Consider the following 22,322-nt stretch of genomic DNA (forward strand, 5'->3'; position numbering starts at 1 on the left):
TTAAAAGCAGTTGGAGGCCACGGAAGGAGTGTTGTATGGCATTGAAGCTCGATTGAAGGTTTGTTAACACAGTGTCCAAGAAGGGACAGATGTATACAGAATGGTGTTGTCTGCATAGAGGTGGATTCAAGAATCACCCGCAGCAAGAGCGACATCATTGATATATACAGAGAAAAGATTTGGCCCGATAATTTTTTTATTTTACCTTTATTTAACTAGGCAAGTCAGTTAAGAACAAATCCTTATTTTCAATGACGGCCTAGGAAGAAAACTGCCTGTTCAGGGGCAGAACGACAGATTTGTACCTTGTCAGCTCAGGGATATGAACTTGCAACCTTTCGATTACTAGTCCAACGCTCTAACCACTAGGCTATCCTGGCGCCCCAATTGAACCCTGTGGCACCCCCATAGAGACTGCCAGGTGTCCGGACAACAGGCCCTCCGAGTTGACACACCGAACTCTATCTGAGAAGTAGTTGGTGAACCAGGCGAGGCAGTCATTAGAGAAACCAAGGCTGTTGAGTCTGCCGATAAGTATACGGTGATTGACAGAGTCGAAAGCCTTGGCCAAGTCTATGAAGATGGCTGCACAGTACGGTCTTTTATCGATGGCGGTTATGATATTTTTTAAGACCTTGAGCGTGGCTGAGGTGCACCCATGACCAGCTCGGAAACAGGATTGCATAGCGGAGAAGGTACGGTGGGATTCAAAATGGTCGGTGATCTGTTTGTTCACTTGGCTTTCGAAGACTTTAGAGAGGCAGGGCAGGATGGATATAGGTCTGTAATAGTTTGGGTCTAGAGTGTCTCCCCCCTTTGAAAAGGGGGATGAATGCAGCTGCTTTCCAATCTTTAGGAATCTCAGACGATACGAAAGAGAGGTTGAACAGACTAGTAATAGGGGTTGCAACAAAGGCAGCGGATAATTTTAGGAAGAGAGGGTCCAGATTGTCTAACCCAGCTGATTTGTAGGGATCCAGATTTTGCAGCTCTATCAGAACATCAGCTGTCTGGATTTGGGTGAAGGAGAAGCGGGGGGGGGGAGACTTGGGCCAGTTTATGCGGGGGGGTGCAGAGCTGTTGGCCGTGATTGGGGTAGCCAGGTGGAAAGCATGGCCAGCTGTAGAGAAATGCTTCTTGAAATTCTCGATTATTGTGTATTTATCGGTGGAAACAGTGTTTCCGAGCCTCAGTGCAATGGGCATCTGGGAGAAGGTAGTCTTATTCTCCATGGACTTTACAGTGTCCCAAAACCTTTTGGAATTAGTGCTGCAGGATGCAAATTTCTGTTTGAAAAAGCTAGCCTTTGCTTTCCTAACTGACTGTGTATATTGGTTCCTGACTTCCTGAAAAGTTGCATATTGCTGGGACTATTCGATGCTAGTGCAGTTCACCAAATTATGTTTTTGTGCTAGTCAGTCTAGTCTGGAGTGAACCAATGGCTATATCTGTTCTTAGTTCTACATTTTTTGAATGCTTATTTAAGATGGTGAGGAAAGCACTTTTAAAGAATAACCAGGCATCCTCTACTGACAGGATGAGGTCAATATCCTTCCAATATACCCGGGCAGGGTCGATTAGAAAGGCCTGCTCGCAGAAATGTTTTAGGAAGTGTTTGGCAGTGATGAGGGGTGGTCGTTTGACTGCGGACTCGTAATGGACACAGGCAATGAGGCAGTGATCGCTGAGATCCTGGTTGAAAACAGCAGAGGTGTATTTAGAGGGCAAGTTGGTCAGGATGATATCTATGAGGGTGCCCATGTTTACGGATTTGGAGTTGTACCTGGTAGGTTCCTTGATAATATGTGTGAGATTGAGGGCATCTAGCTTAGATTGTAGGACGGCCGGGGTGTTAAACATATCCCAGTTTATGTCACTCTAACAGTACGAAATCTGATGATATCAATCAATTCACATATGGTGTTCAGGGCACAGCTGGAAGCTGAGGGGGGTCTAAAACAAGCGGCGACAGTGAGGGAATTATTTCTGGAGAGATGGATTTTTAAAAGTAGTAGCTCGAACTGTTTGGGCATATACCTGGATAGTAGGACAGAACTCTGCAGGCTATCTCTACAGTAGATTGCAACTCTGCCCCCTTTAGCAGTTCTATCTTGGAGTAAAATGTTGTAATTGGGGATGGAAATTTCAGAATTTTTGGTGGCCTTCCTAAGCCAGGATTCAGACATAGGCGGACATCAGGGTTTGGTGGAGTGTGCTACAGCAGTGAATAAAGCAAAGTTAGGGAGGAGGCTTCTGATGTTAACATGCATGAACCAAAGGCTTTTACAATTACAGAAGTCAACAAATGAGAGTGCCTGGAGACACATAGGGCCTGGGTTAGCCTCTACATCACCAGAGGAACAGAGGGGGAGTAGGATGAGGGTACGGCTAAAGCTATAAGAACTGGTCGTCTAGTGCATTGGGAACAGAGAATAAAAGGAGCAAAATTCCGGGCGTGGTAGGATAGATTCAGGGCATAATGTACAGACAAGGATATGGTAGGTTGCGAGTACAGTGGAGGTAAACCTAGGCATTGAGTGTTGATGAGAGAGGTTGCATCTCTGGAAGAGGCAGTCAAGCTAGGTGCGGTCTCAGCATGTGTGCGGGGTGGGACAGAGGAGCTATCTGAGGCATGTTGAGCGGGACTAGGAGCTCCGCAGTCAAATAAAATGAGAGCTGCCCTAAACAACAGTATACAAGACGTATTGACATTAGAGTGAGGTATAAAGTAATCACAGGTGTTGATTGGGAGAGCTAAGGCAACAACGGGTAAAGACAACAACGGGTAAACAGCTAAGATGACAACAATGGGCTAGCTGGTGCTTGCTTCTGGACAAGGGCGTTAGCCACAATAGCCACTCGGTAGCAGCTAGCTAGCGGCGATGATCCAGTGTAATGGTCCAGAGGTTGCGGTAGGAATCCGGTGATGTAGTGGGAAAAAAGCAGTCCGATATGCTCAGGGCTAATATCGCGCTGTGCAGACTGGCAGGTATTATCCAGGCTATCCGGTGTCTAAGCTAAAGGTGTAGATCGTGTTAAACATATTATTGCACAGAGTGAGTCCATGCAACTTATTATGTGACTTGTTAAGCACATTTCTAGTCCTGGACTTATTTACGCTTGCCATAACAAACGGGTTGACATTTCAGCTTTCCATTTTTTTTAAATTAATTAGTAAACATTTCGATAAACATCATTCCACTTTGAAATGATGAGATTCTATGTGTAAGTGACTTGTAAAAAAAAACAATGTTTTATCCATTTTAAATTCAGGCTGTAACAGAACAAAATGTGGAAAAATTCAAGGGGTGTGAATACCTCCTGAAGGCTCTGTATACAGTATGTATACAGTCAGGTCCAAAATTATTGGCACCCTTGATAAAGATGAGGAAAAATGACTATCAAATAAAAAATACAAATACTGAGCTATATTGTGTGCAATTAACCATTAATGTGTTATTGGGGTTATTGTCTAGTCGGAAGATCCACTTGCGGCCAAGTTTCAGCCTCCTGGCAGAGGCACCCAGGTTTTTGGCTAAAATGACCTGGTACTGGGTAAAGTTCATGATGCCGTATTCAGGAAAGCCAATGTTCTAAAAGCTTGGCCTAAAATAGTGTATCAGATCATACAAAATATTTTTCTGTGACTCTTATGTGCATGCAACCAATATTTTGTGGTCTGATGTGATTTAATAAGTAGCATCCAGATGCTGCACTTGACTTCTTCCAATTATTAATAAACATGCACCTGTTAAGAAACGGACTGTTAGAAATGTTAACTCTCCATGGATTGATGAGGAATTGAAAGAGATGGGGCAAAGGGAGTGGCTAATAAGTCCGGCTGCACAAATGGCTGGCTTACTTACTGAAATTGAGAAATGATGTGACTAAACTCAGCAAAAAAACAACAAAAAAAGTATTATAAAGCCAAGATCAATAATACATAATGATACATTTGTCTACTATGTTTGAGGCTATCAATATACAGTGGGGCAAAAAAAAGTATTTCGTCTCCCACTTAGAAAGATGAGAGAGGCCTGTAATTTTCATCATAGGTACACAGACAATTAAAAAAAATCCAGAACAATTCAGAAAATCACATTGTAGGACTTTTAATGAATTTATTTGCAAATTATGGTGGAAAATAAGTATTTGGTCAATAACAAAAGTTTATCTCAATACTTTGTTATACTTTGTTGGCAATGACAGAGGTCAAACATTTTCTGTAAGTCTTCACAAGGTTTTCACACACTGTTGCTGGTATTTTGGCCCATTCCTCCATGCAGATCTCCTCGAGAGCAATGATGTTTTGGGGCTGTTGCTGGGCAACACGGACCGTCAACTCCCTCCAAAGATTTTCTATGGGGTTGAGATCTGGAGACTGGCTAGGCCACTTCAGGACCTTGAAATGCTTCTTACGAAGCCACTCCTTCGTTGCCCAGGCGGTGTGTTTGGGATCATTGTCATGCTGAAAGACCCAGCCACGTTTCATCTTCAATGCCCTTGCTGATGGTAGGCTTTGTTACTTTGGTCCCAGCTCTCTGCAGGTCATTCACTGTGGTTCTTGTGATCATTTTGACCCCACGGGGTGAGATCTTGCGTGGAGCCCCAGATCGAGGGAGATTATCAGTGGTCTTGTATGTCTTCCATTTCCTAATAATTTCTCCCACAGTTAATTTCTTCAAACCAAGCTGCTTACCTATTGCACATTCAGTCTTCCCAGCCTGGTGCAGGTCTACAATTTTGTTTCTGGTGTCCTTTGACAGCTCTTTGGTCTTGGCCATAGTGGAGTTTGGAGTGTGACTGTATGAGGTTGTGGACAGGTGTCTTTTATACTGATAACAAGTTCAAACAGGTGCCATTAATACAGGTAACGAGTGGAGGACAGAGGAGCCTCTTAAAGAAGAAGTTACAGGTCTGTGAGAGCCAGAAATCTTGCTTGTTTGTAGGTGACCAAATACTTATTTTCCACCATAATTTGCAAATAAATTCATTAAAAATCCTACAATGTGATTTTCTGGGTTTTTTTTCTTCTCATTTTGTCTGTCATAGTTGAAGTGTACCTATGATGAAAATTACAGGCCTCTCTCATCTTTTTAAGTGGGAGAACTTGAACAATTGGTGGCTGACTAAATACTTTTTTGCCCCACTGTAACTATTCAGACTCTTAGCTATGAGACTCGAAATTGAGCTCAAGTGCATCCTGTTTCCATTGATCATCCTTGTGATGTTTCTACAACTTCACTGGAGTCCACCTGTGGTAAATTCAATTGATTGGACATGATTTGGAAAGGTACACCCATGTCTATATAAGGTCCCACAGTTGACTGCATCTCCGAGATAGGATTGTGTCGAGGCACAGATCTGTGGAAGGGTACCAAAACATGTCTGCAGCATTGAAGGTCCCCAAGAACACAGTGGCCTCCATCATTCTTAAATGGAAGAAGTTTGGAACCACCAAGACTCTTCCTAGAGCTGGCCGCCAGGCTAAACTGAGCAATCAGGAGAGAAGGGCCTTGGTCAGGGAGGTGACTAAGAACCCGATGGTGACTCTGACAAAGCTCCAGAGTTCCTCTGAGGAGATGGGAGAGCCTTCTAGAAGGACAACCATCTCTGCAGCACTCCACCAATCAGGCCTTTATGGTAGAGTGGGCAGACGGAAGCCACTCCTCAGTAAAAGGCACATGACAGCCCGCTTGGACAGGTGTCTTTTAAACTGATAACAAGTTCAAACAGGTGCCATTAATACAAGTAACGAGTGGAGGACAGAGGAGCCTCTTAAAGAAGAAGTTACAGGTCTGTGAGAGCCAGAAATCTTGCTTGTTTGTAGGTGACCAAATACTTATTTTCCACCATAATTTGCTAATAAATTCATTAAAAATCCTACAATGTGATTTATTTTTTCCCCCTCATTTTGTCTGTCATAGTTGAAGTGTACCTATGATGAAGATTACAGGCCTCTCTCATCTTTTTATGTGGGAGAACTTGCACAATTGGTGGCTGACTAAATACTTTTTTGCCCCACTGTACATTATGTATACAAAAGTATATCATTAGTGGATTCAGCTATTAATTAGTGGATTCAGCTATTACAACCACACCTGTTGCTGACATGTGTATAAAATCGAGCACACCACCATGCAATCTCCATAGACAAACATTGGCAGTAGAATAGCCTTACTGAAGAAGTCAGTGACTTTCAATATGGCACCGTCATAGGATGCCACCTTTCTAACAAGTCAGTTTGTCAAATTTCTGCCCTGGTCAGCTGTAAGTGCTGTTATTGTGAAGTGGAAACATCTAGGAGCAACAATGGCTCAGCCGGTAAGTGGTAGACCACACAAGCTCACAGAATGGTACCGTGCTGAAGTGCGTAGTGCGTAAAACAAAGTCTGTCCTCAGGAGCAACACTCACTTCCGAAGCAACATCAACACAATAACTTTTTGTCGGGAGCTTCATGAAATGAGTTACCATGGCTGAGAAGCCTAAGATCACCATGCGCAATGCCAAGTGTTGGCTGGGGTGGTGTAATGCTCGCCGCCATTAGGACCTGGAGCAGTGGAAATACGTTCTGGAGAGATGAACCACGCTTTACCATCTGGCAGTCCGACGGACAAATCTGGATTTGGCGGATGCCAGGAGAACGCTACCTGCCCTTGTGCATAGTGCTAACTGTAAAGTTTGGTGGTTGAGGAATAATGGTTTGGGACTGTTTTTCATGGTTCGGGCTAGGCCCCTTAGTACCAGTGTAGGGAAATATTAACGCTACAGCATACAATGACACTCTAAACGATTCTGTGCTTCCAACTTTGTGGCAACAGTTTGGGGAAGGCCCATTACTGTTTCAGCATGACAAGGCCCCGGTGCACAAAGCGAGGTCCATACAGAAATGGTTTGTCGATCGGTGTGAAAGAACTTGAATGGCCTGCACAGAGCCCTGACCTCAACCCCATCGAAAAACCTTTGGGATAAATTGGAACGTTGACTGCGAGCCAGGCCTAATCGCCCAACATCAGTGCCCGACCTCACTAACTCTCTTGTGGCTGAATGGAAGCAAGTCCCTGTAGCAGTGTGCTAACATCTAGTTGAAAGCCTTCCCAGAAGAGTGGAGGCTGTTAAAGCAGCAAACGGGGGACCAACTCCATATTAATTCCCATGATTTTGGAATGAGATGTTCGATGAGCAGGTGTCCACAAGTGTATAAAGAATGATGGCAAAAAAACGTATTTAAATTAAATTATGGGCAGAAAGACAAATTCAACTCCATCTTTCATCGAATCAGATGGTCTATTCATCACAAAACCATTTGATGTTGCCAATTATTTTAATTATTACTTCATAGGCAAATTAGGTACACTTAGGCAGGAAATGCCAACAACTAACAGTGAGCCATCGTATTCATGCATAGAAAAAACAAATAATGAAAGAAAAGCATTGGAAGTTTGAATTTTGTAAAGTTAGTGTAGCAGAGGTGTAAAAAATATATAAAAAATATTTATCAATAATGACACTTGACAACTTAGATGGCATTGACAACTTAGATGGAAAGCTACTGAGGATGGTACCTGACTCTATAGCCACTCCTATCTGTGGCATATCTTTAATCTGAGTCTAGAGGAAAGTGTTTGTCCTCAGGCCTGGAGGGAAGCCAAATTCATTCCACTACCCAAGAGTGGCGAAGCGGCATTTACTGCTTCCAACAGCAGAACTATCAGCTTGCTGCCAGCTCTTAGCAGACTGTTGAAAAATAATTGTGCTTGACCAAATACAATGCTATTTCTCTGTAAACAAATAACAACATACTTTCAGCATGCTTATAGAGAAGGGCATTCAACATGTACTACACTGACACAAATGACTGATGATTGGTTGAAATAAACAAATAATGAAAAGATTGTGGGAGCTGTACAGTTAGATTTCATTGCAGCCTTTGATATGATTGACCATAACCTGTTGTTGAGAACTTGTGTTTTACGGCTTTTCAACCTCTGCCATATCGTTGATTCAGAGCCATCTATCTTACAGAACTCAAAGCGTTTTCTTGAATGGAAGCTTCTCTAACGTCAAGCATGTAAAGTGTGGTGTGCCGCAGGGCAGCTCTCTAGCCCATCTACTCGTTTCTATTTCTACCAACGAGCTGCCACTGGCATTAAACAAAGCATGTGTGTCAGATGTTGCTGATGTTTCAGCCACTGAAACCCTTAACAAAGAGTTGCAGTCAGTTTTGGAATGGGTGGCCAGTAATAAACTGAGCCTGAACATTTCTAAAACTAAGAACATTGTTTTTGGTACAAATCATTCCCTACGCTCTAGACCTCAGCAGAATCTGGTAATGAATGGTGTGGCTGTTGAAGAGAATAAATTACTTGGGGTTACCTTAGATTGTAAACTGTCATGGTCAAAACATATAGATGCAATGGTTGTAAAAGATGGGGAGAGGTCTGTCAATAATAATGAGATGCTCTGCTTTTTTGGCACCACAACCAAAAATACAACATGCCATGAAAAGGCACGGGGACAAAGCCCAAAACAAACACGTAAACAAAAACACAGGGATGTAACCCAAACAAAAGAGCAAGGTTAAACCTCTAATAAACACATGGGATGAGACCCGTATAAACAATACACAGGACGAGACCCGTAATCACAAGTGCACAACAATACACGGGGACCAGACCCGTGATAACGAGTACACGGTACACGCAGCACGAAAGCCGAAACCACAAAGCACAGGTACTCACAAGACCAACGGACATGGGTACCAGGTGTTCGTAATGAAACAGTTCAGTGACGCCTAGAGGCCGGTGATGTAGACCTCCGGAGCTGGTGCGCGGAATGAGCAGCAGTACAGGGGGAATCCGTGACAAGAACAAATTCAAGGAAACGTACAGTATTATACAGAGCCATGAGTGAATGGAACTCCCATCTCATAGAGTGCAAGTGAGCAGAAAACCTGGTTAAAAAAATGAATAAATCAACATCTCAAGGCACAACGCCTCTCCCCCATGTGACCTACTTGTTGTGCAACTGATAGAAGCACACACACACACAACATGTTCATGTTTTTAAATGTATGTAAATAAACAAATATTATGTTTTGTCTGTAATGTATTTTTCGTTATGTGTCGGACCCCAGGAAGACTAGCTATGGCCATTGGTGTCGGCTAATGGGGATCCGAATAAATCAAATCAAATTGACCTGCAGATGGCTAAGTGGCCTGATGAAGGTTATAATTAACTATAGATCTATAGTCTTTCCATTAGGATACACCGACACACACGCACATACACAGGTCTCTCTGCTCTGCTGTCAGTCTCCATCTGTTGGTCAGGTGATCAATACTAATATCTGTAGAAGGTTGTAATGAACTATAGATCTATACCTAACATACTGTCCATGTGTGTGTATGTGTATGTGTGTGTGTGTGTGTGTGTTGTTGCGCATGTGGGTGTATGCGTTGTGTTATGTTGTTATTTGCGTCTAGAACATGCAGTCATTCGATAATGTCACCGATAGTACCATTATAAATGAGAGTTTGGGTGACCTCCGATACCACACACACTCAACACACACGGGTGCACACATAGCTGTTTGCACTATTGGCAAGTGGAATGAGTGAATATATGAGCTACACAAAAACTCATTACAACACGATTAGAAGCAAACCTCAAATTTAATCTCATTTACAGAGGGCTGTTTGCCTGTCAGACACACACACACAGGGGCGGACTGGGACCAAGAATCGGCCCATTATTTTCCTTGAGGCCCCCAATATTAGCCAGATAAATATAATTTTGCGCAAAAATCTAAGTTAGGCCCACTGAGCTAAAGATGGGCCAGCCCATCTGGCATTTTCCCAAAATGCCAGATGGCCAGTCCGCCCTTGCACACACACACAACACACACCTCCCTTTCTTTCTCTCTCTCTCTCTCTCTCTCTCTCTCTCTCTCTCTCTCTCTCTCTCTCTCTCTCTCTCTCTCTCTCTCTCTCTCTCTCTCTCTCTCTCTCTCTCCATCTCTTTGTGACCACCCATTGAGTCTCATTGAGAGTGGGAGTATCTGCCTGACCCATATAGACCTGTGCACCGCTAAACACCTGCATATGGCATTTACACACAGACACACACACACACACACACATTGGCACTCACTCTGTATGCTGACAGCTGAGGTTTTATTTTTGGCTGTATTTTCTCTCTGCCGGCAATTCACATAAACACACACACACACACACACACACACAATAACACATACACAAACAGTGTGCCCTGACCTTCTCTCTGCTGAGTGGGCAAAGAGTCAGGGGTCACTGCTCACTGTCAGCCTGTCAGAGAAGGAGGGAAGGAGGGGATGGAGGGAGGGAGGGAGAGGAAGGGAAGGAGGGAGCGGCAGGGCCAGGGAGAGAGGGGAAAGAGAGGTAGAGAATGTTAAGCCAGTGTAAAGCCAGTGTTGATGCTGAAATGTAGGAGCTTATAAGAGGCTGTGGCCACAGACATTTAATTACCTGTCAAAAGCGCTTTTCCACTTCCTGTCCCACAAGCTTACCTGGAGTTCTCGTATCAAAATGTCCGTAGGGTAATGGCGTGCATACAGCATCAATAGGAACACATAATTAGATACTTCCAAGCACAATCAGTCATCATGTGTGTGCAGCTGTGCATGTAGCTAAAAAGAGTGGGCAGCAGCTGGGGCATGGTACCCAGAGAGACCGTTCTGATGGACAAGACTCAGCTGGGACTCCCTCTCTGGAACTGATAGGCCTACACAGATTAATCCGAAATGCACACCTCACTGTAATAAACAAGTTGGAGAAACAGTTGGAGGTGTGTGTGTGTGTGTGTGTGTGTGTGTGTGTGTGTGTGTGTGTGTGTGTGTGTGTGTGTGTGTGTGTGTGTGTGTGTGTGTGTGTGTGTGTGTGTGTGTGTGTGTGTGTGTGTGTGTGTGTGTGTGTGTGTGTGTGTGTGTGTGTGTGTGTGTGTGTGTGTGTGAGATGTGTTTGTAGGGCAGTAGGGTTAGAGAATGTTATGTCCACAATAAGAGAGAGCGAGATAATTGATGGCAGGAGCAGAAGGGAGAACGCCGCTTGAGCGTGACGTGGAAACACCGCTGTTGTTTTTCTCCCGCAGTTTTCGATCTCGAGCCATGAATGTTCTCTCTGTTCAGAAGTCTCTCTTGCTCAATCAGTGATTAATTCATGACTAACGATTAATCAACTTAGATTCTCTGCAAATACTTTATCACACCGACAGTCATTATCAGAGAAAATTGGGTAATGATTCGGATGTTGCCGCTGTATTCCGTGAGTCCTCTCCGGTATTCAGATAGTGAGCGCGCGCTGTCCAAGGTGCCGCAGCAGAGCGGCCCCGCCCATCCTCTCCTCCTCTCCTCTCTCCTTCATCATCCACGTGATGCACGGAGCAGCAGACTGCACCTTCGCCTCCTCCGTAGAGAGAGAGAGAGAGAGAGAGAGATGCGTTTGATTCCACTGGTCTGTTTGATCGAGAAGAGACTGTGATTGTTTCGGTAGGCCTATCTAACAGGTATTTACCGGGAACGGTTTGGCTGCACTCAGCATCTCCCCCTCACAACGGGGTGATTGTTATCAGATGACAAGGAGAAAAGCGATGAGTAGCCACAACACCGACCAGAAGATGTGTGTAAGGTAGGCTGAAACATTTTTATCTCGGTGTGTATGTATTGTATTAGGTCTTTGCTGTAGGCTATATGTACCTATTTAATTAGAACGCCTAATATGGGCGTTTTCCCGCAGCAGTGTTTTTGGTGTATGGATTCTTTCGCACAGGTGAGGTAGATATAAACTCGGAGTAACGGGTGAGTTCGAGCTCACTGGAGGAGAGGAATAGCCTACGCACGCACACACACACGGAGACTCTAAGGAGGGGGAGAGGAGAGAGGAATGGCCGTTGATCGACAATCGATATTTAAACCTGCTCTCATCTCACCGCGTCTTTCAATACTGTGATTTGGAACCCTAATCTCAACCACATCACTAGAGAGACAGACGCCGGAGTGGTGTGAGGCGCCTTTTTTTCCCCCATGGTGCGAAAAAGGGGATAATTCGATAAACAAGGCGCATTTGAGTCATCCTCCGCATCGCTCTAGAAACCGCTTCCGAGTCCCTCGCGGAGGCACGAGGTGGTCATGTTGGAATGTCTTTTGCCGTCAGAGAGGTAAAACGTACAGAACGTTGTAGACATTAAGGTAATGAGTCGAGCTGAAATTATACTGTTCTACCTGACTGACAATAAGTTCCATACAACACATGAAATGCATCTGAATATTCTGTATCTTTCTGAAAAGACTCACTGGTATATCACATGGTGTTGGTGATAGGAGGACTGTCTGGAAAGACTGTGTGAGAGAGAGAGAGAGAGAGAGAGAGAGAGAGAGAGAGAGAGAGAGAGAGAGAGAGAGAGAGAGAGAGAGAGAGAGAGAGAGAGAGAGTGCGTTTCCATGCATGTATCTGACCCAGAGTGATAGTGCTGTCTCTTCTCTCTGTAGGTCACTGGAATGAAAAGGGTGATGACTGGACAGTGAGGGACACACTCACAGTGCTCAACCCACAAGCCCCGCTGATAGAGACAAAAAAAAGAGGGGGAGATGCTCTGATAGTCTCTCTCTGTTTACGGTGTGTGACAGTGTATGACCATATTCTCCCTCTCTCTCTCTGAGGGGAACAGGCACTAACGAAGACACCGATATGGTTCTCACACTGCACCCCTCATTTCTCTAACACACACACACACCATTGAAGGAAGACAGTGGAGGAGGAACGAGGAGAGACAGAGACGAGAAGATAGAAGACTAACATTGGGAACACTTGGACCTCTATAAGGAGCCAGCTCCCTCACTTGACTGGCAGATAGAGGAACACCTATGGAGGGTGTAGGGTGCTACTAACGGGGCTAAGAAGACTGTAGGGTACTAGAAAGGGCCCTAAGAAGACTTAAGGGTGCTCTCAAGGATGTTTGCACCATGAGTTGTAGAGTAGTTCGCGCTGCCCAGCTCTAGCCTTTGTGTCTGTGTGTGTGTGCGTTGTGTGTATGTGTTTGCGCGTGTGTGTGATGGCGGTGTGTGTGTGGGCCGCGGCCCCCCTGCTGTGTGTCTGGCTGTGCCTCTGTAGCCTTGGGGGATCCAGAGGGGAGGTGCTAGAGTTTGGGGGGGTGTCGGGACAGTGGGGACGGTTCCCGGTGTGGAACGCGTGCTGCGAGAGCATCCTGTCGTTCAGCGTTAGAACTCACAGTGAGGACGGACTGCTGCTTTACCTTGACGACGAAGGATTCTGCGACTTCCTGGAACTATTGTTGCTACGCGGGAAACTCCGCCTACGCTTCTCCATCTTCTGCGCCGAGCCGGCTGAGGTGAGTTCCGGGGTTGCCGTGAGTGACGGACACTGGCATGTGGTTCGTGTGAAACGGGACTGGAGGAACACAAGTCTTGAGGTGGATGGAAGGATGGAGGGATGGGCAGAGGTGAAGAGCAAACGGAGAGACATGACAGTGTTTAGCCACACCTTTATGGGCGGGGTTTCCCCAGAGCTCCACGCCTCCCCTCTCCGCCTCACTTCCCCTGGCGTCAGAGACCACGCCCCCTTTGCTGGCTGGCTCACTTCGGTGACCATCAATGGATCGGCGGTTGTAATCGAAGGATCGGAGGGCGTTACCATGGGGGGAGACGGGTGTGGGCCGGACCACGTGTGTCAGAATGGAGGGGTGTGTTCTGTCGTCGAGCAGAAGAACGTTTGCGACTGTACCGACACCGGCTACAAAGGCAACGACTGCAGCGAAGGTAAGGCCTTACCCAAACCCTACCTTGAAACGTTGTGATTTCATCTCGCACACACATTTAAAAACACACACACAGGGCCGGCTCTAGCCTTTTGGGGGCCCTAAGTGATATTTGGTTGGGTGGTGCCCTACCAAGTGGAAAATAAAATAATTGTGTCCCCCCTCTTGACACGAAAAAGGTTGCAGTTTTAAAGCAAGTTTTCTGCAGTTCTACACATTTTGCCATGGGACGGAGAGCACATTTAGCAATTCTATAACACATTTTCTGCAATTGTACACATTTTGCCATGACTTATGCCATGTAAATGATATATGAGTGAGAGTGACTAACAAAATCAGTGGGGGCCCCCTGGAGGTCAGGGTCCCTGAGCAAGTGCCTGATCGGTATTCAGAAATGATTCCTACAAGTTTAGATAACTGGCTAGACTAACTTACCAATCTATAAATTGTTAGCTGACATGGCTAAAAATTGCTGATGCACAACCAAATTTCCAACCTTGTGTATTCTACTATTCGAACTCTCAATAGTATGTTGAGACCTCGACGGAGGCCCTAAGCGACCGCTTATGTCGCTTATGCCATGAGCCAGCCCTGCGCACACATACACACAGACCTCCCCTACACACAGATTTAAACTACTGGTGTTATTTGTAGTATATAGTGTAGAACATTGAAACCCATATCTTTAATATGACTGTTACATAGTGAATCACAGCACCAGCCATTCTCCCTGTCCTATACAGTGGTGGTTAGTAGATCCAAGTGGTGGTCAGTAGATCCTAGTGGTGGTTAGTAGATCGTAGATGTAGTCAGTAGATCCTAGTGGTGATCAGAAAACCCTAGTGGTGGTCAGTAGATCCTAGTGGTAGTCTGTATATCCTAGTGGTGGTCAGAAGATCCTAGTGGTGGTTAGTAGATCCTAGTGGTGATCAGAAGAGCCTAGTGGTGGTCAGTAGATCCTAGTGGTAGTCAGTAGATCCTAGTGGTGGTCAGAATATCCTAGTAGGGGTTAGTAGATCCTGGTGGTCAGAATATCCTAGTGGTAGTGTGTTGATCCTAGTGGTGGTCAGTAGATCCTACTGGTTGTCAGTAGATCCTAGTGGTGGTCAGTAGATCCTAGTGGTGGTCAGAAGATCCTAGTGGTAGTCTGTAGATCCTAGTGGTGGTCAGAGGATCCTAGTGATGGTTAGTAGATCCTGATGGTCAGAAGATCCTAGTGGTGGTTAGTAGAGCCTAGTGGTGGTCAGTAGAGCCTAGTGGTGGTGGGTTTATCCTAGTGGTGGTCAGTAGATCCTAGTGGTGGTCAGTAGAGCCTAGTGGTGGTGGGTTGATCCTAGTGGTGATCAGTAGATCCTAGTGGTGGTGGGTTGATCCTAGTGGTGGTCAGTATATCCTAGTGGTGGTCAGTAGATCCTAGTGGCGGTGGGTTGATCCTAGTGGTGGTCAGTAGATCCTAGTGGTGATCAGAAAACCCTATTGGTGGTCAGTAGATCCTAGTGGTAGTCTGTATATCCTAGTGGTGGTCAGAAGATCCTAGTGGTGGTTAGTAGATCCTGATGGTCAGAAGATCATAGTGGTGGTCAGTAGATCCTAGTGGTGGTCAGTAGATCCTAGTGGTGGTGGGTTGATCCTAGTGGTGGTGGGTTGATCCTAGTGGTGGTCAGGAGATCCTAGTGGTGGTCAGTAGATCCTAGTGGTGGTCAGTAGATCCTAGTGGTAGTCTGTAGATCCTAGTGGTGGTCAGAGGATCCTAGCGGTGGTTAGTAGATCCTAGTGGTGGTCAGTAGATCCTAGTGGTGGTCATTAGAGCCTAGTGGTGGTGGGTTGATCCAAGTGGTGATCAGTAGATCCTAGTGGTGGTGGGTTGATCCTAGTGGTGGTCAGTATATCCTAGTGGTGGTCAGTAGATCCTAGTGGCGGTGGGTTGATCCTAGTGGTGGTCAGTAGATCCTAGTGGTGATCAGAAAACCCTATTGGTGGTCAGTAGATCCTAGTGGTAGTCTGTATATCCTAGTGGTGGTCAGAAGATCCTAGTGGTGGTTAGTAGATCCTGATGGTCAGAAGATCATAGTGGTGGTCAGTAGATCCTAGTGGTGGTCAGTAGATCCTAGTGGTGGTGGGTTGATCCTAGTGGTGGTGGGTTGATCCTAGTGGTGGTCAGGAGATCCTAGTGGTGGTCAGTAGATCCTAGTGGTGGTCAGTAGATCCTAGTGGTAGTCTGTAGATCCTAGTGGTGGTCAGAGGATCCTAGCGGTGGTTAGTAGATCCTAGTGGTGGTCAGTAGATCCTAGTGGTGGTCATTAGAGCCTAGTGGTGGTGGGTTGATCCAAGTGGTGATCAGTAGATCCTAGTGGTGGTGGGTTGATCCTAGTGGTGGTCAGTACATCCTAGTGGTGATCAGAAAACCCTAGTGGTGGTCAGTAGATCCTAGTGGTGGTCAGTAGATCCTAGTGGTGGTCAGTAAATCCTAGTGGTGGTGGGTTGATCCTAGTGGTAGTTAGTAGATCCTAGTGGTGGTCAGTAGATCCTTGTGGTGGTCAGTAGATCCTAGTGGTGGTTAGTAGATCCTAGTGGTGGTTAGTAGATCCTAGTGGTGGTCAGTAGAGCCTAGTGGTGGTGGGTTGATCCTTGTGGTGATCAGTAGATCCTAGTGGTGGTGGGTTGATCCTAGTGGTGGTTAGTAGATCCTGGTGGTGGTCAGTAGATCCTAGCGATGGGTTGATCCTAGTGGTGGTCAGTACATCCTTTTGGTGGTCAGTAGATCCTAGTGGCGGTGGGTTGATCCTAGTGGTGGTCAGTAGATCCTACTGGTTGTCAGTAGATCCGAGTGGTGGTCAGTAGATCCTAGTGGTGGTCAGTAGATCCTAGTGGTGGTTAGTAGATCCTAGTGGTGGTTAGTAGATCCTAGTGGTGATCAGAAGATCCTAGTGGTGGTCAGTAGATCCTAGTGGTAGTCAGTAGATCCTAGTGGTGGTCAGAAGATCCTAGTAGTGGTGGGTTTATCCTTGTGGTGGTCAGTAGATATTAGTGGTGGTCAGTAGAGCCTAGTGGTGGTGGGTTGATCCTAGTGGTGGTCAGTAGATCCTAGTGGTGGATGGTTGATCCTAGTGGTGGTTAGTAGATCCTTGTGGTGGTCAGTAGATTCTAGTGGTGGTGAGTAGATCCTAATGGTGGTCAGTAGAGCCTAGTGGTGGTGGGTTTATCCTTGTGGTGGTCAGTAGATATTAGTGGTGGTCAGTAGAGACTAGTGGTGGTGGGTTGATCCTAGTGGTGGTCAGTAGATCATAGTGGTGGATGGTTGATCCTAGTGGTGGTTAGTAGATCCTTGTGGTGGTCAGTAGATCCTAGTGGTGGTGAGTAGATCCTAATGGTGGTCAGCAGATCCTAGTGGTGGTCAGTAGATCCTAGTGGTGGTGGGTTGATCCTAGTGGTTGTCAGTAGAGCCTACTGGTTGTCAGTAGATCCTTGTGGGGGTCAGTAGATCCTAGTGTTGGTCAGTAGATCCTGGTGTTGGTCAGAAGATCATAGTGGTGGTCAGTAGATCCTAGTGGTGGTCAGTAGATCCTAGTGGTGGTGGGTTGATCCTAGTGGTGGTGGGTTGATCCTAGTGGTGGTCAGGAGATCCTAGTGGTGGTCAGTAGATCCTAGTGGTGGTCAGTAGATCCTAGTGGTAGTCTGTAGATCCTAGTGGTGGTCAGAGGATCCTAGTGGTGGTTAGTAGATCCTAGTGGTGGTCAGTAGATCCTAGTGGTGGTCATTAGAGCCTAGTGGTGGTGGGTTGATCCAAGTGGTGATCAGTAGATCCTAGTGGTGGTGGGTTGATCCTAGTGGTGGTCAGTACATCCTAGTGGTGATCAGAAAACCCTAGTTGTGGTCAGTAGATCCTAGTGGTGGTCAGTAGATCCTAGTGGTGGTCAGTAAATCCTAGTGGTGGTGGGTTGATCCTAGTGGTAGTTAGTAGATCCTAGTGGTGGTCAGTAGATCCTTGTGGTGGTCAGTAGATCCTAGTGGTGGTTAGTAGATCCTAGTGGTGGTTAGTAGATCCTAGTGGTGGTCAGTAGAGCCTAGTGGTGGTGGGTTGATCCTTGTGGTGATCAGTAGATCCTAGTGGTGGTGGGTTGATCCTAGTGGTGGTTAGTAGATCCTGGTGGTGGTCAGTAGATCCTAGCGATGGGTTGATCCTAGTGGTGGTCAGTACATCCTTTTGGTGGTCAGTAGATCCTAGTGGCGGTGGGTTGATCCTAGTGGTGGTCAGTAGATCCTACTGGTTGTCAGTAGATCCGAGTGGTGGTCAATAGATCCTAGTGGTGGTCAGTAGATCCTAGTGGTGGTCAGTAGATCCTAGTGGTGGTTAGTAGATCCTAGTGGTGATCAGAAGATCCTAGTGGTGGTCAGTAGATCCTAGTGGTAGTCAGTAGATCCTAGTGGTGGTCAGAAGATCCTAGTAGTGGTGGGTTTATCCTTGTGGTGGTCAGTAGATATTAGTGGTGGTCAGTAGAGCCTAGTGGTGGTGGGTTGATCCTAGTGGTGGTCAGTAGATCCTAGTGGTGGATGGTTGATCCTAGTGGTGGTTAGTAGATCCTTGTGGTGGTCAGTAGATCCTAGTGGTGGTGGGTTGATCCTAGTGGTGGTCAGTAGATCCTAGTGGTGGATGGTTGATCCTAGTGGTGGTTAGTAGATCCTTGTGGTGGTCAGTAGATCCTAGTGGTGGTGAGTAGATCCTAATGGTGGTCAGCAGATCCTAGTGGTGGTCAGTAGATCCTAGTGGTGGTGGGTTGATCCTAGTGGTTGTCAGTAGAGCCTACTGGTTGTCAGTAGATCCTTGTGGGGGTCAGTAGATCCTAGTGTTCGTCAGTAGATCCTGGTGTTGGTCAGTAGATCCTATTGGTGGTCAGTAGATCCTAGTGGTGGTTAGTAGATACTGGTGGTAAGAGTATCTTAGTGGTAGTGGGTTTATCCTAGTGGTTGTCAGTAGATCCTAGTGGTGGTTAGTAGATCCTAGTGGTGGTCAATAGATCCTAGTGGTGGTTAGTAGATCCTAGTGGTGGTCCATAGATCCTAGTTTTGGTCAGTAGATCCTAGTGGTGGTGGGTTTATCCTAGTGGTGGTCATTAGATCTTAGTGGTGGTCAGTAGAGCCTAGTGGTGGTGGGTTGATCCGAGTGGTGGTCAGTAGAGCCTACTGGTTGTCAGTAGATCCTTGTGGGGGTCAGTAGATCCTAGTGTTGGTCAGTAGATCATAGTGGTGGTCAGTAGATCCTATTGGTGGTTAGTAGATCCTAGTGGTGGTTAGTAGATCCTAGTGGTGATCAGAAAATCCTAGTGGTGGTCAGTAGATCCTAGTGGTGGTCAGACGATCCTAGTGGTCGTTAGTAGATCCTGATGGTCAGAAGATCCTAGTGGTGGTCAGTAGACCTTAGTGGTTGTCAGTAGATCCTAGTGGTGGTTAGTAGATCCTAGTGGTGGTTAGTAGATCCTAGTGGTGGTTAGTAGATCCTAGTGGTGATCAGAAAATCCTAGTGGTAGTCTGTAGATCCTAGTGGTGGTCAGAGGATCCTAGTGGTGGTTAGTAGATCCTGAAGGTCAGAAGATCCTAGTGGTTGTCAGTAGATCCTAGTGGTGGTTAGTAGATCCTAGTGGTGGTTAGTAGATCCTAGGGGTGGTCAGTAGATCCTAGTAGTGGTGGGTTGATCCTAGTGGTGGTCAGTAGATCCTATTGGTTGTCAGTAGATCCTAGTGGTGGTCAGTAGATCCTAGTGCTGGTTAGGAGATCCTAGTGGTAGTCAGTAGATCCTAGTTTTGGTCAGTAGAGCCTAGTGGTGGTGGGTTGATCCTAGTGGTGGTCAGTAGATCCTAGTGGTGGATGGTTGATCCTAGTGGTGGTTAGTAGATCCTTGTGGTGGTCAGTAGATCCTAGTGGTGGTGAGTAGATCCTAATGGTGGTCAGCAGATCCTAGTGGTGGTCAGTAGATCCTAGTGGTGGTGGGTTGATCCTAGTGGTTGTCAGTAGAGCCTACTGGTTGTCAGTAGATCCTTGTGGGGGTCAGTAGATCCTAGTGTTCGTCAGTAGATCCTGGTGTTGGTCAGTAGATCCTATTGGTGGTCAGTAGATCCTAGTGGTGGTTAGTAGATACTGGTGGTAAGAATATCTTAGTGGTAGTGGGTTTATCCTAGTGGTTGTCAGTAGATCCTAGTGGTGGTTAGTAGATCCTAGTGGTGGTCAATAGATCCTAGTGGTGGTTAGTAGATCCTAGTGGTGGTCCATAGATCCTAGTTTTGGTCAGTAGATCCTAGTGGTGGTGGGTTTATCCTAGTGGTGGTCATTAGATCTTAGTGGTGGTCAGTAGAGCCTAGTGGTGGTGGGTTGATCCGAGTGGTGGTCAGTAGAGCCTACTGGTTGTCAGTAGATCCTTGTGGGGGTCAGTAGATCCTAGTGTTGGTCAGTAGATCATAGTGGTGGTCAGTAGATCCTATTGGTGGTTAGTAGATCCTAGTGGTGGTTAGTAGATCCTAGTGGTGATCAGAAAATCCTAGTGGTGGTCAGTAGATCCTAGTGGTGGTCAGGCGATCCTAGTGGTGGTTAGTAGATCCTGATGGTCAGAAGATCCTAGTGGTGGTCAGTAGACCTTAGTGGTTGTCAGTAGATCCTAGTGGTGGTTAGTAGATCCTAGTGGTGGTTAGTAGATCCTAGTGGTGGTTAGTAGATCCTAGTGGTGATCAGAAAATCCTAGTGGTAGTCTGTAGATCCTAGTGGTGGTCAGAGGATCCTAGTGGTGGTTAGTAGATCCTGATGGTCAGAAGATCCTAGTGGTTGTCAGTAGATCCTAGTGGTGGTTAGTAGATCCTAGTGGTGGTTAGGAGATCCTAGTGGTAGTCAGTAGATCCTAGTTTTGGTCAGTAGAGCCTAGTGGTGGTGGGTTGATCCTAGTGGTGGTCAGTAGATCCTAGTGGTGGATGGTTGATCCTAGTGGTGGTTAGTAGATCCTTGTGGTGGTCAGTAGATCCTAGTGGTGGTGAGTAGATCCTAATGGTGGTCAGCAGATCCTAGTGGTGGTCAGTAGATCCTAGTGGTGGTGGGTTGATCCTAGTGGTTGTCAGTAGAGCCTACTGGTTGTCAGTAGATCCTTGTAGGGGTCAGTAGATCCTAGTGTTGGTCAGTAGATCCTGGTGTTGGTCAGTAGATCCTATTGGTGGTCAGTAGATCCTAGTGGTGGTTAGTAGATACTGGTGGTAAGAATATCTTAGTGGTAGTGGGTTTATCCTAGTGGTTGTCAGTAGATCCTAGTGGTGGTTAGTAGATCCTAGTGGTGGTCCATAGATCCTAGTTTTGGTCAGTAGATCCTAGTGGTAGTGGGTTTATCCTATTGGTGGTCATTAGATCTTAGTGCTGGTCAGTAGAGCCTAGTGGTGGTGGGTTGATCCGAGTGGTGGTCAGTAGAGCCTACTGGTTGTCAGAGGATCCTAGTGGTGGTTAGTAGATCCTGATGGTCAGAAGATCCTAGTGGTGGTCAGTAGACCTTAGTGGTTGTCAGTAGATCCTAGTGGTGGTTAGTAGATCCTAGTGGTGGTTAGTAGATCCTAGGGGTGGTCAGTAGATCCTAGTAGTGGTGGGTTGATCCTAGTGGTGGTCAGTAGATCCTATTGGTTGTCAGTAGATCCTAGTGGTGGTCAGCAGATCCTAGTGGTGGTTGGTAGATCCTAGTGGTGGTCAGTAGATCCTATTGGTGGTCAGAATATCCTAGTAGGGGTTAGTAGATCCTGGTGGTCAGAATATCCTAGTGGTAGTGGGTTGATCCTAGTGGTGGTTAGTAGATCCTAGTGGTGGTCAGTAGATCCTAGTGGTGGTTAGTAGATCCTAGTGGTGGTCAGAAGATCCTAGTGGTGGTCAGTAGAGCCTAGTGGTGGTGGGTTTATCCTAGTGGTGGTCAGTAGATCCTAGTGGTGGTTAGTAGATCCTTGTGGGGGTCATTGTATCCTAGTGGTGGTCATTGGATCCTAGTGGTGGTGAGTTGCGTTCAGAAACAAGGCTGTTTGTGTTCATCACCTCCCTGTGTGTTTGTGTGTGTGTGTGTGTGTGTGCGCGCGCGTGCGTCTTTAGTCTGATATCTAGGCCCCTCCTTTGTCTCCATAGCAACCCCGTCCCCTTTCTGCTGAACAAGTTACCATGGAGACAGCAGGGCTCTGAAAGAGAGACTCAGTTACATATGCTGCCCTATGCCTCCATCCCTCTACCTATTTACCTATGACACCCTCGATGTATCCCTCTTCGATGTATCCCTCTTCTCTAATAGGGTGGTCAATCGCTCAAAAAATAGTTGATTCATTTGGATTAATTGGTTGGTAAATCTCGGTTGGAAACGTAGTATGTTGTCATAAGAACATTAAATATGTGGCGAGTGTAGTGTGTTGATTAGTGTGTTGGGTGTTGGAAAGAAGGCAAGTGACATATGTTGGCGCGACAATTGTTTTGACAATATTGCAGCGCGGAGCACATTTTCGAACACCGGGACTGA

At 46.2% G+C, this 22,322-nt stretch overlaps 1 protein-coding gene across 31 annotated transcripts in view; it reads left to right on the plus strand.

Moving 5' to 3' along the window:
- Positions 1–11,469: 11,469 nt before the first annotated feature.
- LOC124040046 (neurexin-1a-like) overlaps positions 11,470–22,322 on the plus strand; it is a 77,262-nt gene continuing 66,409 nt past the window's right edge. For all 31 annotated transcript variants that reach the window (XM_046356775.1, XM_046356778.1, XM_046356780.1 and 28 more), the window contains exons 1-2: positions 11,470–11,664; positions 12,525–13,811. In XM_046356775.1, the coding sequence (XP_046212731.1) occupies positions 13,067–13,811 (745 nt within the window). In that variant the 5' untranslated portion in view covers positions 11,470–11,664; positions 12,525–13,066. The remainder of the gene's footprint in view (positions 11,665–12,524; positions 13,812–22,322) is intronic.

The sequence above is a fragment of the Oncorhynchus gorbuscha genome, linkage group LG07, assembly GCF_021184085.1.
Source record: "Oncorhynchus gorbuscha isolate QuinsamMale2020 ecotype Even-year linkage group LG07, OgorEven_v1.0, whole genome shotgun sequence".
Classification (NCBI taxonomy): domain Eukaryota; kingdom Metazoa; phylum Chordata; class Actinopteri; order Salmoniformes; family Salmonidae; genus Oncorhynchus; species Oncorhynchus gorbuscha.